This window comes from Vanacampus margaritifer, chromosome 9 (genome assembly GCF_051991255.1).
Source record: "Vanacampus margaritifer isolate UIUO_Vmar chromosome 9, RoL_Vmar_1.0, whole genome shotgun sequence".
NCBI lineage: Eukaryota > Metazoa > Chordata > Actinopteri > Syngnathiformes > Syngnathidae > Vanacampus > Vanacampus margaritifer.
The window spans coordinates 23,613,984-23,628,974 of NC_135440.1; the positions used below are offsets into that span (position 1 = coordinate 23,613,984).

At 40.4% G+C, this 14,991-nt stretch overlaps 2 protein-coding genes and 1 long non-coding RNA gene across 7 annotated transcripts in view; 1 reads left to right on the top strand and 2 right to left on the bottom strand.

The window, feature by feature from the left end:
* Window positions 1-5,101, bottom strand: part of LOC144057782 (mannosyl-oligosaccharide 1,2-alpha-mannosidase IA) — a 141,467-nt gene extending 136,366 nt beyond the window's left edge. Inside the window, exons 1-2 of one of the 2 annotated variants that reach the window (XM_077575683.1) lie at window positions 4,635-5,101; window positions 3,709-4,533 (exon numbers count right to left, since the gene is read on the bottom strand). In XM_077575683.1, coding sequence (XP_077431809.1) covers window positions 3,709-4,287 — 579 coding nt within the window. In that variant the 5' untranslated portion in view covers window positions 4,288-4,533; window positions 4,635-5,101. Of the gene's footprint in view, window positions 1-3,708 lie in introns of both variants that reach the window. The other variant, XM_077575682.1, reaches the window with a different exon arrangement.
* LOC144057784 (uncharacterized) overlaps window positions 1-14,991 on the top strand; it is a 32,114-nt gene that overhangs the window by 13,883 nt on the left and 3,240 nt on the right. The gene's annotated exons all lie outside the window — the stretch shown is intronic.
* slc9a1a (solute carrier family 9 member A1a) overlaps window positions 12,637-14,991 on the bottom strand; it is a 36,831-nt gene continuing 34,476 nt past the window's right edge. For 3 of the 4 annotated variants that reach the window (XM_077575679.1, XM_077575678.1, XM_077575681.1), the window contains one exon: window positions 12,637-14,698. In XM_077575679.1, coding sequence (XP_077431805.1) covers window positions 14,403-14,698 — 296 coding nt within the window. In that variant the 3' untranslated portion in view covers window positions 12,637-14,402. The remainder of the gene's footprint in view (window positions 14,699-14,991) is intronic. The other variant, XM_077575680.1, reaches the window with a different exon arrangement.

Here is a 14,991-nt window from a genome sequence, read left to right on the forward strand (position 1 = left end):
ACTTTTAAGTCCACTCCATTTAGCAATTTCATCCAATTGGATTTTTCAGCTGCTTTTTTTAGAGATGCAAATCGAGTCAAACGTCGATCGAGGATGTAAACTCAAAACGGTGAATTTTGAGTGAGAGGCCGAGCTCTAACATATAAAAATAATAATCAAATAATAATAATAAATATATTCAAATAATAATAAAATTCAGTTATTCTCATTAATATAGATACTACTTCTAAAGTAAAAATAACATTTATAAAAAATGATAATAATAAAACAATGCCATAAATAATACATAAAAATACATGTAAAAAAAATGAATGCAGGTATTCTTAATAAAAATGTGCAAACTCAAATAATGAAACATAATAACATAGGAAGTTTTCATAATTTACAAAATATTTGTTTAATTAAATTAAATAAGTAAAATATATTAAAAACTATTATGTAGCTAGTTCTGCATGAGTTAAAAAAAGCAATAAAAAAATCAAATGAATAATATATTAAATGCAGGTATTCAAATTTCCTGGATTTTTTAATATATCAAATAAATAATATAATTTAGTTAAATGTATTTGAAAAAGAAACATTCAATGAAGTGCTATTTTCTTTTACAACAAGCGCGTGCTGTTGACAAGGCTCCCAAATGAACTTTCATCTGTGCTTATTCTTCCTGATAAGAGAGTGAACACAAACACAACCAAACGCAGCGTATGTACGTTTCACTGTTTGCGTTTCAAACACTCTCTCGCAGGACAACGATCGAGGGCCTGAAGGCTTGTAAAGCAGTCCAGCATTAAACCATTTCAAACTCATGGAAAACAATGTTGACTGTCACACGAGTAGTATCAAATCAACCACTAATGTCGTGACAAGCTAAGGCTAGCTAGCGCAGGTTGCTAAGATAAGATAATCTTAAGTGCTTCTTCTAACAAATGAACTCCAAGGCCAATCACAGAAGAACTTTCAGGAAAAGTTTCAAACTTCAAGATCCGATTGGACATCACAGGACAACCAACAGGAAGTAATTAAATACTATAGTTTCTCTTCATACTAGCAAATGACCAGCTAACTGCACAATAGCCGCTTGGTAGCCAATAGTGGCTAATAGCTAAGTGGCTAATGTAAAATTGCATGCATAGGCAACAGCCTTAAGCAGAAGACTGCTTCTTGGCAAAGACACCGCAATATGAGACCATTAACTTAAATAGTCACTAAGTGTTCATAGTAGATGGCTACTTCAAAACAAAATGGCGGACTTCCTGTGCCTTTTTGGCCATGACTTCTTGAGACTTTTTTGTGGGTCTACTCATGATAGACATCCACCCATGACTACCAAACTTCATTTTGTTTAATCAGGAATAGTTCTTTGGAAGCAATCAGACAAAATTTAAGACTCCTGGAACTGACCAAAATTACCCTAAAATGCCTTCTTTCAAAGCAAAATGACAGACTCCTTATTAGGACATTTTGTTAGTTTACTCATGATAGACATGCTTGGACCAAACGTCATGTTCCTAGTTAGTTTTTAAGGATGACCGAGTCCTCAAAAAAGCAATTTATTTGACTGAAGAATAATCACGAGTAAAAACGTTGCGATTTGCACACTACACAAAGTTGTGCATGTAAGCAAGCAGTGTGATTTCCAAAGGGGGCTAAAATCACACCCCCCAAAAAAAAAAAGTTGGCAACAGAAGCGCAGCGGTAGAAAAAAATCACTTTAGCCTCAGATGACCGGAGCCAGCGGCTAAACAAAAAACTTGTGTCCAGCTCAGGGGTAAAGTCACGCTGACATTTTATGTGCAAAGGAGAAGCTATGAGTCACAGAGAGGTCGGCACACGCGAGAAGGGGGAGGCGGTGCGGGGCTACCCGCTGCCATCCGCCGACACCTCGGCGATCACGCCGCCCCGTCCCCGCCGGCCTAGAGAGGCATGTGTCTCGGCGGGAGAGGGTGTCAGGCGGAGAAAGTCGGGGTTTTATCCAAGTCACGAGGCTATGCGGCGGCCAATAGCTGCCCTCAAACAAGCACCCGCCCTCCGCCCAAAGACACAACCCCCACCAGACCCTCGCTCGGCTTTGAGGAGGTGCTGATGTGGAGTCATTCAGGGTCAAGTTCTGCCTTCAGGGTACCATCTACTACAATCTAGTCCATAGGGATAATTATTGTTAATTGTTCGTACTTTTTTCAGGGCCCCATGATAGAGAGAGAACACCAGGGTGTCCCTCAAGGTACGTTACATTGCCATATACCGTTTTGAGCTCAAATGGTTACTCTGGAGTCATTCAGGGTCAAGTTCCGCCCAATCAGGATACCATGTACTCCAATCTAGTCCATAGGGATACTTATTGCCAATTGTTCGTACCTTTTTCAGGGCCCCATGATAGAGAGAAAATACTAGGGTGTCCCTCAAGGTACGCTACATTGCCATATACCGTTTTGGGCTCAAATGGTTACTCTGGAGTCATTCAGGGTCAAGTTCTGCCCATCAGGGTACCATCTACTCCAATCTAGTCCATAGGGATAATTTTTGCTAATTGTTCGTACCTTTTTTAGGGCCCCATTATAGGGAATAACAGTAGGGTGTCCCTCAAGGTACGTTACATTGCCATATACCGTTTTGGGCTCAAATGGTTACTCTGGAGTCATTCAGGGTCAAGTTCTGCCCATCAGGGTACCATCTTCTCCAATCTAGTCCATAGGGATAATTTTTGCTAATTGTTCGTACCTTTTTTAGGGCCCCATTATAGGGAATAACAGTAGGGTGTCCCTCAAGGTACGTTACATTGCCATATACCGTTTTGGGCTCAAATGGTTACTCTGGAGTCATTCAGGGTCAAGTTCTGCCCATCAGGGTACCATCTACTCCAATCTAGTCCATAGGGATAATTTTTGCTAATTGCCCGTACCTTTTTCAGGGCCCCATGATAGAGACAGCACAGTAGTGTGTCCCTCAAGGTACGTTACATATCCATGTACTTATTTGGGCTTAAATGGTTACTCTGGAGTCATCCAGGGTCAAGTTCTACCCCTCAGGGTACCATCTACTCCAATCTAGTCCATAGGGATATTCATAGCTAACTGTCCATACCTTTTCAGGGCCCCATGATTGGGGGTAACAGTAGGGTGTCCCGCAAGGTACATTACATATCCATGTACCGTTTTGGGCTCAAATGGTTACTCTGGAGTCTGGTAATTAGCCCTGGACTCCAGGGTAAACATGTGTTCCATTTGCGGAACCCAAAATGGTGCAGTAGGGGTCAATTTTGATCTTGAATGTTACAAGACTGATCTAGACCACAGGAGAAAAATCTGGGTACCGGTAATTATTCTTCTCGTGCACAACGAGATTAATCAGGGTCCTTCAAAGTACATCAAAAAACCTATGTTGAACTCCAAGAAAAATATTTGTACTTTCTCCGGGGCCCAGAAGGGGTACGTTTCGACCTTAATGGGTCCCCCCTATAAAATGCAAAAAGGCAATCTGGGATGTTTTAACTGTGGGAGGGTTAGCACATTAGCACAGGCTGTTGTGATCTTTCAGAGACGGTTATCTCTCACAGCTCCAATATTGGACGAGCAAACAGGAATCGGCGGCGGATCGCTTAAAGTCTTTTGTGGCCCACGGATTCCACAAAAGACGTCTCAACGGGGATGGAATGACTCATTTTGCTTTCAGTTGTTTTGACATCTCGCAAAGACAAACATCGACTCTTACCTCTTTGACTTTTTCCCGCCGCTTATCGGTCTGAGGGTCCCCGGGCTTGCCGCCATCCCTGCCGAGAGGCGGCTTCAGCAGACACCTCCGGAACATCTTGTAGGCGAACGAGGCACCCGAGTCAAGCGGCGAGGCTTTCTCCGACCCCAGGGTCAGCACCTCCTGAGCCTTCCCGCCGGCCGGGCGCTCCTCAGTGGCCTCGTAGGACGTGGGCGTCTTTCGGGTCTGACCCTTAAGCTTGGCGGGACCTCCTCCCCCTCCGCCGGTCCCGCCACCGACCGCGACGACTGTGCTCTCCCCCTTGGTGGACGTCACCCCCCGCGGGTGCTCCTGGTCCCGGGGCCTCTTGGTGCGCTCGCCCGCATCGTTTTCCGCCGCGCCGGAACCCGCCGCCGTGGCCGGCTGGTTCTCACTCTTGGATAGGAAGATGCGCTTCAGCCTCACAGAGTCCGGCAGGAAGAAGAGCGCCCCGAAGCAAAGGGTCACTAAGCCTGACAGGAAGAGCAAGAAGACAAACTTCTGCGATAGCCGAAGACCCATGCCCGACGCGGACACGCCGGGCAACTTTCGGAACACCATCTGGAACAACTTCTTCCGCCTCGTCTTCTTGTTCAGGAGTCTTTCAGATGTTTTTTTTTTTTCTCTCTCTTTCTCCCCTCCTCACAGCTGGTCGGCAGAGCACAAGGCCTGGCTTCCAGGCAACACTTGAGCTTTTTTAGCAATGAGCTGGCAACACAAGCCCGCCGCCCCGGGCTCTCTTTAGTGACGGGCTGCAGCGTCTCTGGTGCATGCTACCGGCGTTTTTTTCCTTTTCCCTGGTTTGCTCTATTAAAACACAAGCAGAGGAGACGTGGGCAAAGTTGTGTGCGGATGCATGATGGACGCGCGCGCGCGAGCGTGCGCACGGCTGTCAATAACAAACCCACATCGGTGTATAATCCCTCCACGATGACATAAATCCAGCGGTACCATCCGATTTCACGGGGAAAAATGTTAGGGGGGGGGGGGACGGGGGGTCTCCTCCTCCTCGTCAAGCCGCTCGTCGCTCGCCTTCTCCGGCGTCAACACGCCGCGGCGAGCTGGTAAGGAACGAACGAAATGACGGAAGAAAAGGCTGTTTTTTCACGTTACGGGCGCCAAGTTATACGTCTCGATGAAGAGAGAGAGAAAGAAGGGGAAAATATCCGAACGTTTCCACGGGGTCTGCGGGTGAAGGGGCGGGGGTCGCGCCGCTGCTCGTTAGCCGCCTCAGCCGCGCCTCGCTCGGCTCTCTCGCGCCGTGTGTGCCGCCGCGGAGGTCCGCCTGGAGGATGTGGAGCGAACGCGCGGTACAAGCTCAGGTAGTGCAGCGGCAGAGAGAGAGAGAGAGAAGAGGGGGATTGAAGCCCACCCTTACTCCTCCTTTACTCGGCGATCCAGTGGGATGCTCGGATGCTTTTGATGGATCAGCGTAGCAGCTTATCACAACGCGGCCGGGGGAGGAGGGGGAGGTTTGGATTCAGGTTCCGGAGCATCTACAAATCCCGACACCGATGGAGAGAGCGGCTTTTCTAATGAAAGATCGATCGAAATACAACACGTTCATAAACAATGACAAGAGAAGTCATGAAAAAAAAAAAATATATATATATATATATATTGTATAGCTACTTTGGTTGGGCTGACAAAAAAAAACCATAAAAAAAAAAGACTGTTTTGTTGCAGCTAAATTTTGCTTCAAATTTGTGATTTAGTTCAAACCTTAAATATTAATTTGATCCAATAAAATAATTACCTAAGCAAAAAATGTACAATAACAAAACTTTTCCCTTACCATGGTGGCGTACTTTACTGCTTTACTGCTACTTTATTTGTCATTGCTTCTGTGACGTTCCATAAACAAAAGTCAGTTTGCTGCGAGTCCTGACTGATAGTAATCGACTTGAGTCCGTTTATGATTTTTAAGACTGATTTAATTACCAACATTGTGTACCCTTTGGCCTGTACAACATCCTTTAAAAAAAAAAAAAAAAAAAAAAACATTTTGCCACAACCGATTCCGAGCAGGTTTCAATCGGAAAACATTTTTTCATGAAACTCATGTGAAAATGCACTTACAATGAATCACAGTTTGCCTTTCTCAGTAAAAAAAATAAAATAAATGGAGTCATGTGAGCACGTACAGTAGAAAGTGTCTTCCTCTTGAGTTCCTTCCTCGAAACAATTATTCATTATGTCACATTTGTCTAATACTATTAGTCACACTGCCTTCAGCTGCTCACAAGGACCGAAAACATTCAAATAAATAGTAGCGTGCGGCTAAAAACTCTTGTTTTACTTCACTGAGAACCCCCCTGAGGGGACCTGCATCTATTTCTGTATTATTATTTATTAACAGATTTGGGTGTGTATGTGTGGCCAAGTCTGCCAAAGGTTTGTGAGCAACTTTATGCTGGGAGCTTTTGGTCACATGGAACTGGAAAGCAGATTAAAGTCAATTATTCCGTTTTTCACTATTCGCACCAAGGGCTTGGTCGCTATACAATAGTGGGGGTTTACTTTGTAAAAACCCACGCAAGAAAAAACATGTTTATAAGTGGTTTTCACTTCCACTTTTGCACTTCCTGTAGGATTCATGTAACGGCTAACAGGTGCATCCGTTCAAGACTTCAGTGCAGAAAAGAAAATATAAAAGTCTCTTCTTTCATCAGGAAAAAAAAAGGATATTCATATCTCTTTCCGTTTTGTAGCAATTAGCATTAGATTATAGCGAAATGTCATCATTATTCACAAATCTGTTTAAAACACTGGGGGGAAAGAGCTTTTTTGCAACATTGCCCTGGCTGATCTCTTATACTCTGCTACCACCTGCTGCCTTTTTTTTTTTTTTTTTTTGTTAAATAACTACCATTGCTTTAAGTCACCTCTTCAGGTCAGAAGCTGCATCAAAGTTTTCTGTATGCTCTTGTATAAAAAAAAACAAAAACAAACGTATAAATATGTTTTTGAGAGTGAAGGACAAAGTATTTAAAAAAAACGGATTTACACGTTTTTGGGTTTGAATGAGTTCAACATAACTACTGCTTGTACCCCTAAAAAACAGCGGGAATTAAATGTTGACCTTTTTTAAGATATGTAACAACAAGATATGTAATAACTCGGCTGCCTAACGTCACACATTCGAAGTAGTGAGAACTCAAGTTATCTTAAATGCGCAGGCGGCCATCTTGAGTTGCCACAAGTGTTTTCAGCAAAAACCTCACAAAAGTTGAAAAACAAGATGGCTGCCCTATAACTTCAGCCACTGTGATTCCAGGTTACTTTTTGACGTCTGTAGACTTTTACCTACTGCAAAAAGACGACATCGTGAAAGGTTCAGGAGGTTGACAGAAGACCTTTAGCCTTTCGCTACAAGTGATAGCGTGAACAAATATTTGGAATTAACCACACAATTCCTACTCCTTGTCCCAGTTTTATTCCATGATGTCCACGTGTAGACCAAGCGCTAGCATGCGACAGGCTACTTTATCAGCGGGCCGGATGAGCCGGGAGGGGGATACAGTCCAGCGGGAGGCCTCAGATGTACGAGACGCTTGACATTTATTTCTCCGTGACTGACTGTTCAGAAGACGCTTCTCCGTCAGTCGGCTTGGCATTAAAAAAGGGAGGAGGATCGATAACTTGGCCTTTGGTGCCCTGGTTTGTGCTGTACATTAACATGAAGCAGTCAAGCGGAGAAGCAGGGAGCGCCGGGTTTTACGCGTTGGACCAGGATGGGACGGGTCATTTGTAGACAAGGTTATATAAAAGTTTTTTTTTTTTTTTTTTTTTAAGGGTGCTGATTATCAATGCACTTTTCCATTCTAAAACAAAATACTCACTTTTTTTGTTTTGACTTATAGGAGGCATTTCTTTCCACTTGACTGCCGTCTTGAGTTTTACCTAGCTAAAAAAAAAATAAAAAATAAGTGCAAAGATGTCAGACAAGGCACGTGGTCCATAGCAATTTCCTCCCGTCTGTTCAAAAATGTAATTCAAACAGCGCTCATGTATTATTCATCCTCCTAAAAAAAAAAAAATCAAAGTCAATTTCTGTGTTGTGCTTATTCCAATAACATCAGGATGGTAGAGAGCTGCCGGGCCGCACCGCCGTGTCCACCTGCATAACCGCGAAATCAGGCTCCTTCCACATGTTGAGAAAGTTGGTCCCCCAAAAACCAGAAATCAGTGTACCCACTTAACATAAAACCAGAACCAGTGTGAGATTGAAATCAAGTTGGCCCCGACAAGAAAAGAGGCTTAGTTGAGTCTTTACGGTCCTTAAACTAAACCCAAAACAAACATGTATAACTTCGCCGTTAGCTTAATGCTAACGCAAGAAGAAACGTGCTAGGCAAGCTAACGAATAGCATCTACGTGGCAGTGTTATATCGCTTTACTTTTAGGTAGTAGGGAGTCGGTATAGGTTATAGTGCCCTCTGTATCCCCCCAAAAATTAATTTTGAAAGGTAGAAAGCAGAAATATATTGCTTTTAGTACTTTATACAACTGGGCTAAAAAGGCATAAATTAGTGGCGTGCGTCTCATGTAAATGAGAGCGGAACGCCAACAGCAAACAGACCATTAAACAAATGCAATTGGAGGAGACACACACGCTGAATAAATACGCTACTTTTGCTTTTAAGCCTCAAACGACTTCAACAAGTGAGATGTTTTTTTTTTTTTACTGTGGCTACACAGCGCCATCTGTTGGCCTGTTCGAGGTATGGCAAGGAAAGGAGCAGCGGTGATGACGTTGGATGTCCAAGTCATCACTGATGCCTTTTTCTTATGAACTGAAAAAAGAAAAGAAAAAAAATCCACTTATTGAACGCCTGGATATGCCACCCGGAGGGTCCGCGAGATCGAGCGCAATACAACATATTTGCATGATCCACATTGTGAGGCGTAATCATATCCATTGCAAAACAATATTACTTACGTGGAAAGTCTGCCAAGCTGGTTTTCCAAACACAATACAAGTCATTGTGAGTTTGAATTAGACACAAAGGGAAGCCTTTTCCTCGCTAAGCTCTTTTGGCAGCACTGACAAAAGCATTTGAAGCAGGCAGAACAATTCCAGTTATTGCACACCACAAATGCAAATGGCAAATGTGTCCAGTGCGGAAAAATACAAATGGCGTCTTCAAAATGTTTGCTTTTGGGAGGCATCGCATTTTTTTTTTTTTTACGTCAGCAAAGACTGTTACTTTTATAGGTTCAGACTAGAGAAAACAAAATTAAATCAACAAAGACAAGTCTAACACATTTACTGATTTAACAAAGTATTTTTAAGCAGCTGCATAATAGTCTCGCTTAAACGAAGAAAAAAATAATCATATTCTTATGAAAATACAATTGTAATGGTTTTCGATTGAAGTTATATTTAAAAAAAAAAAAAGTAATTCTTATAATACGGAAATGAAGTCGTATTGCTACAAGAATAGTCGGAATATTCAGAGAAAAAAAGTTGTGACGTTACAACATTAAAATGAAAATGTTGGTTTACTAAAATCGTGCTGTTACAAGAAAAAGTCACAATGTTACTAGTTATGAAATTGGAAGTCAACGTTAAACATTTCTTGACAATAATATGTTACATGTGACCTCACTAGACTAAAGATGACATTCTGATTAATATTCCGTTTGTGGACTATGAGTTAAGAAGCAAAATCCAACCGTTTTTAATCCATCTAAGGGGGCGGCCATTTTGCCACTTGCTGTCGACTGAAGATGACATCACAGTTGCTCAGGACCAATCGTAGCGCACCTGTTTTCTGAAGATGAGCTGTGATTGGTTGTTACCTGAGCAACTGTGATGTCATCTTCAGTCGACAGCAAGTGGCAAAATGGCCGACCCCTTAGATGGATTAAAAACGGCAACACATTATATATATATATATATATATATATATATATATATTATATTATTAACCAGAATAACACATTTAGACAAGCGGGGCTGCAAAGAAATTGTCAAAAACATCTTTTTTGGTAGGTTGACTTTAAGTTGTAACGTTACACAAAAAAAAAAATTTGCGTACCAACCAGTACTGCATTAAAAAAATATCACGTTTACGACAAAAAGTTATTACGAAATCTTTAATGTTACAATAAAACCGCTGCTGCTACAATCAAATGTTACGACAATAAAATTGTAACGTTACGAGAATAAAGTCGCAACATGATCGCTTAAAATACGACAATAAAATCGGATCGTGAGGAGGATCAAGTTGTGACGTTACGACAAGTAAAGTTACGATGAAATTGCGGGACAATATAATCACAAAGTTGTAACATTATGCAAAAATGTTACGATAAAATCATAAGGCTGAAAAAAAATCTAGTTAGAGGAATAATAGAGTTGCAAGAAAAAACAAAAACATTAACGTTATGAGAAAATCATAACGAAAATAAAGCCCGATCAGCGATAAAATCTCAACATTACAAGAAGAAAATAAAAAAATATAAAAAAGAAAAGAAAAAAATTAATTAGCAACAGAGTCCATTTTTCTTGTGTTTGTGTTGCACAGATAAACGATCCAAACATGAGGACACGGCGACGGCAGGGTTCGAAAGTTCACCTTTATTTTGGTATATAGTTTGTTAGGTGGTTAGTTTGATGAGGATTGTTAGAACAGGAATGGAATGCTGAAAGCTTTATGATCAATCATCAGGGACGTTTTTTTTTTTTTTTTTTTTTTTGCACATTACAATCATACATTTCTAATACATACACTATATAACTGTAGATGTACATTTTCCCATGAATGTAGGGTATATCAAAAATAATAACTTTTGCACGGGAAATGCTGACATAGCAACATTTAAAGACCAGGATTCGTCGTGAATATCATAAAAGAGATCTCGAATCGCCGTCCCATGAAAGCGACATGGAAGCGACTTATTGCTCCGACTGACGTCGTTTGGAGATAAAGGTTCTTTCTGCGCCCATAAAGTGCTCGTGGCGGCGGCGGTAAAACGGTACGAGACGGAGAAAGGATGCATCTTGGGAGTGTTGGAGGGAGTGAACCCAAAAAAAAAAAAAAACGTTTTTGGGATGGGTGATGTTATACTGCATTTAAGTGGCTACGATACTATTATATATATATTAAATATAGAAATATATTTGTCTAATTTCCATCTACTTGAATATATTTGACTTTGCCTGCTCCAAATGGTCTTGGAAACTTAATTTGCTTCCCCCCGGCTTTGGTTTCTTTAAAAAAAAACGGAGGCAAAAATAAAAAAATAATAAAAAAGTCAGCAGGTAATAATTTATTGAAATAAACATCGAATGATACCAGATTCATGTCAGAATTTAAAGCGAATGGAAAAAAATTATTTACAATAAAGGGAAAGAGGATTCGTAATTTTCTGCTAATAAAGCTGTATAGTTTTAAAAAATAAATTAAATTAAAGCTGAAGGCAATTTTAAAAAGTATGATAAGTAAACATAACAAAAAAAATTAAAAACTTTTTTTGGGGGGACAACTGACCTCAAGAAGGCAATATTACGTAAATAAGTTCCAATGCGATGGCAAAAATGTAAAAAAAAATGAACTATTGAGACATTATGAAGTCACAATAATCTAAAAATGACATCCTACATTTTGGCATGAAAAGTCACGATGATAAATTTGCAATACTCCGAAAATCAGCGAGCATCGTGTTAACGGCAACAAAGTCTTCATAATGGTAAAAATAAATAAAAAAATACATCACCCCAGAATGTTATCATTCCTACATAAATCGCAAATCATAATTTGGGAAGAATAAAATATGACGTATTTTTTGCTAAGTAAAAATGTAGACGTTATTGCAATATTAAAAAATGTACACTTTATGACAAAGAATTCCAATGTTAGACCAATAAAGTTATGTTGTGAGATAAATAGTATGAAAACATATGTAATCGTAATAATATGAGAAATGACGGCCCATTTTGGGTGGCTTTGGTTTGCTTTTTCACATTTAACGAAAGAAACTAAACCGAGGGGGGTGGGGTGGGGGGGGTGTCATGGAAATAAATTTGGATTCAAACGCATTTAAAGGCCGAAAGCAATCAACTATGTGACGTGACGGGATCCAATTGAATTTTTGGAACTCTTCCATGAAATTCCCAGCACGAACTTGCGATCATAGATTGCAATGAATCCTCTGCAGCAATGTAAACATGAAATGTAAAGCACATTATTACAGCGCACACGTATACATATTTAAAGTAAAAAGCACTTTTGCGACTGATACGTCCATGTAAAGCCATGAAAGACATTCAATGATTCAAAAGGCAAATTAAAAAAAAAAATTAAAAAAAAGACACAGAGCAAAAGCTATGGCTTTCGAACCCCAACATTTGCCTCCCGGTAGAATGCTTTGTTACCAACATAATCTGTTTTGTCGTGATAAAATAAACTCTTTGGTAAAATGTCAAGCGAATATTAACATACAAGGACTGCGCTTACGCACGTCCACGCCAGGGGGCGCCATACCTTATAACCAGCATTAGTTTGACTAAAAATGCAGGTTCAATTCACTGATGTTTTTGCAACGTAAACAAGAAGGGCCACACCGAAATCAAACTCAAAACAAGAGGAAAAAGTCGGAATATTTACAGAACAAAGTGGTCATATTTAAATTAAAGCCATTAAAGTTGCATGAGAAAAACGAAAATCATAACCAATTTTTTGTTATTGTTTGAGAACAAAAATATTTTGATAAGTATTTCTACTCAGAACATTACAAGTCCTGCTTGTACAATTAAGAATAATGTCGGAAATTTTTGAGCAAGAAGCTATTATGTCCTACATGCATTCACTTCGGGGGGGGGGGGGGGGGGGGGGGGGGGGGGGATAAAAAATACCTCATGTTTTTCTGACTAATCTTATTGGGAAGCTTTGTTATTTGGAGTATTTCTTTTTTTAATTTTCTGTTTTTCAGAATATTTTTTTCTGTTTTCCCGAAAAACGGTGGGAAAAAAAATTCAGAAAAACAGGAGGAAATATTACTTAGAAAAACGAGGAAATTAAAAAAAAAAAAAAAAACGAAAAAAACTTTTCAAAAAAAAAGGGGAAAAAATATTTTTGAAAAAAACCCTCAGTAAAACAGAAACAAATATTCAGAAAAATAAAAATAAAAATCTCAACGCAAAGCCCCCCCCAAAAAAAAATTGTCAGAAAAAAGTTTTTTTTCCAAGTGAATGCAATATGCTTCTGTAATGTCCCAAGGAAAAAAAATAATAATAATAATAATAATAATACAGAAGTCGTAAAGTTCCAAGTGTAGATTCCTTTTTTTTTTATCATAGTTAAAAAATAAATTTAAAAAAAGTCCATTATTGGTAAACCTCAACATTTTTGCATCTTAATGTCATTTTAAAGGGTTGCTAAACAGAATTAACGGCCACATTTTGCCTACCCCTTAATGCTGCATAGAACTGTCTTAATTATTTAGCCATGCAACGCAGACATTCTTGTGAGCACGGAAAGCAACGAAAATGTGCCTTTTTAAGACGGCGAGCGTTGATTGTTTTTGTTTGCCGGAGTGACTTTTAAAGGGAGCCACCTCTTAACATTAATTACAGACGTTGATATCAGAAAATTTAAAAAAAAAACATGGATGACATCACAACATTCAGCATCTTGCCCCCCCCCCCCCCCCCCCCTCAATTTATTAAAAAGGTGAGGAGTATAGAGGTGGCGGGTGCGAGGGAGGGACATCGCCCACCTTTAACTATATCCCACCAAGGCTGGTAAACCCATGAAGGAGTTTTAGGGTCACACTGAAAAGACAAAAAAGAGACTACAGAACTGGTATTATTTATTTTATGACAATAATAAAGTCAGACAAAAAGGGAAATTTTAGGACCAAAAAAAAATCATTATGAGATAATGTAACATTTCCTCAAAAAAAAAAAGAAATAGACACGTTCTACGTCTACAAATTTGATTTTCACCCCAAAAAATTTTCTTCTTTTTTTTAACAATCCTCAGTTAAGTTCAACGAATTGATCGTCAGTTGTTGCTGGCTTTTCGACTCATTAAATAAAGTATGCTTGCTAGAATGCACGGCGCGGGTGTTTGATGATCCGTTTTGCTGCCATCTTGTGACATGGAGATGCACTTGGTAGATTTCATCGATCGCAGCAGGGTCGTTCCCGATCCTTCCCAGAAAATGAATGATTGCATTCATTTACATTCAATATTTTCTTTTCAGTGTGCCCGTAATACTCCTTCGTACCAACGTTGGCAATCCCTGAAATTAAAAGGCAGTGCTGATAAAAAAAAAATTAAAAATATATTAAAAAATTGCACTGAGTGACATCAAATAAGGCAAAAATATGCATGAAGAGCTCCTCCCCTCTGTGTGATTTCAAGTGACAGAATGATTGCGATTGGCTTCGTTTTGGGAGCAGCAGATTGGCTGTCGCACCCCGTCCAATCCCGCCCATCTCAGATATTATAAACAAAATGTAAAGAGAACCTAAAAGAACTACAAACAGTCCCTTTGGTAATGCATAGTTCATTCCTGAATGTCTCGTAACCGTGACTGCGTCTCTTGAAAGTAAAGAGCGATGACGACAAAAAGGGCGAATGGCTCTTTTTCTTCTTCGTCTTTTTTTTTTTTTTTTCCCCCAGCTGGCAGTTTTTTTGAAGTACGCACCTTCCTCCAACGTTTTAAGGCAGGAAGGGTTCATCTTCGTCTTCGTCCTCGTCCTCGGCGTGGGGCCCGGGGTCACTCAGGCATCTCTTCAGCTTCTCTCTGGTGCTGGCGTCCATTTCGCCCGTGTTGTGGTGCTCGTCAGGCCTGGCGGGCGGTTTCATCATCAGGCCGTCGTCTTCTGCCGCCGCCGCCGCCGCCGCCTGATACTCGTCCAAGATGTTGACCGAGTCGGGCGACTGGGGGGAGGCCAGGTCCACCTGGATGGTGGGAACGCTGTCCACCGCTGGCTTCATGCTGTAAGCTTGAGGGTCTGCGGGGAAGGGGGGGGGGGGGATCAGGGTGTTAAAACGGCAAATAAAACAATGGCGGATGGGGGCGCCATTTCTCACTGCATGTCCACACATTCAGGAGTATTTTTTTTCCAGAAAAAAAAGAGGAGTATTTTTTTCCCTAACATCTTTAACTCATTCACTGAAGCAATCTCGTTCGCTCCCGACTGTTTTACTGGATTTTGACTTTAAAAACAAAGCATATTTCTATCTGTTTCCGTTTTGCAGCACTTAGAATATAGCTAAATTTCACAATTATTATTATAATAATAAC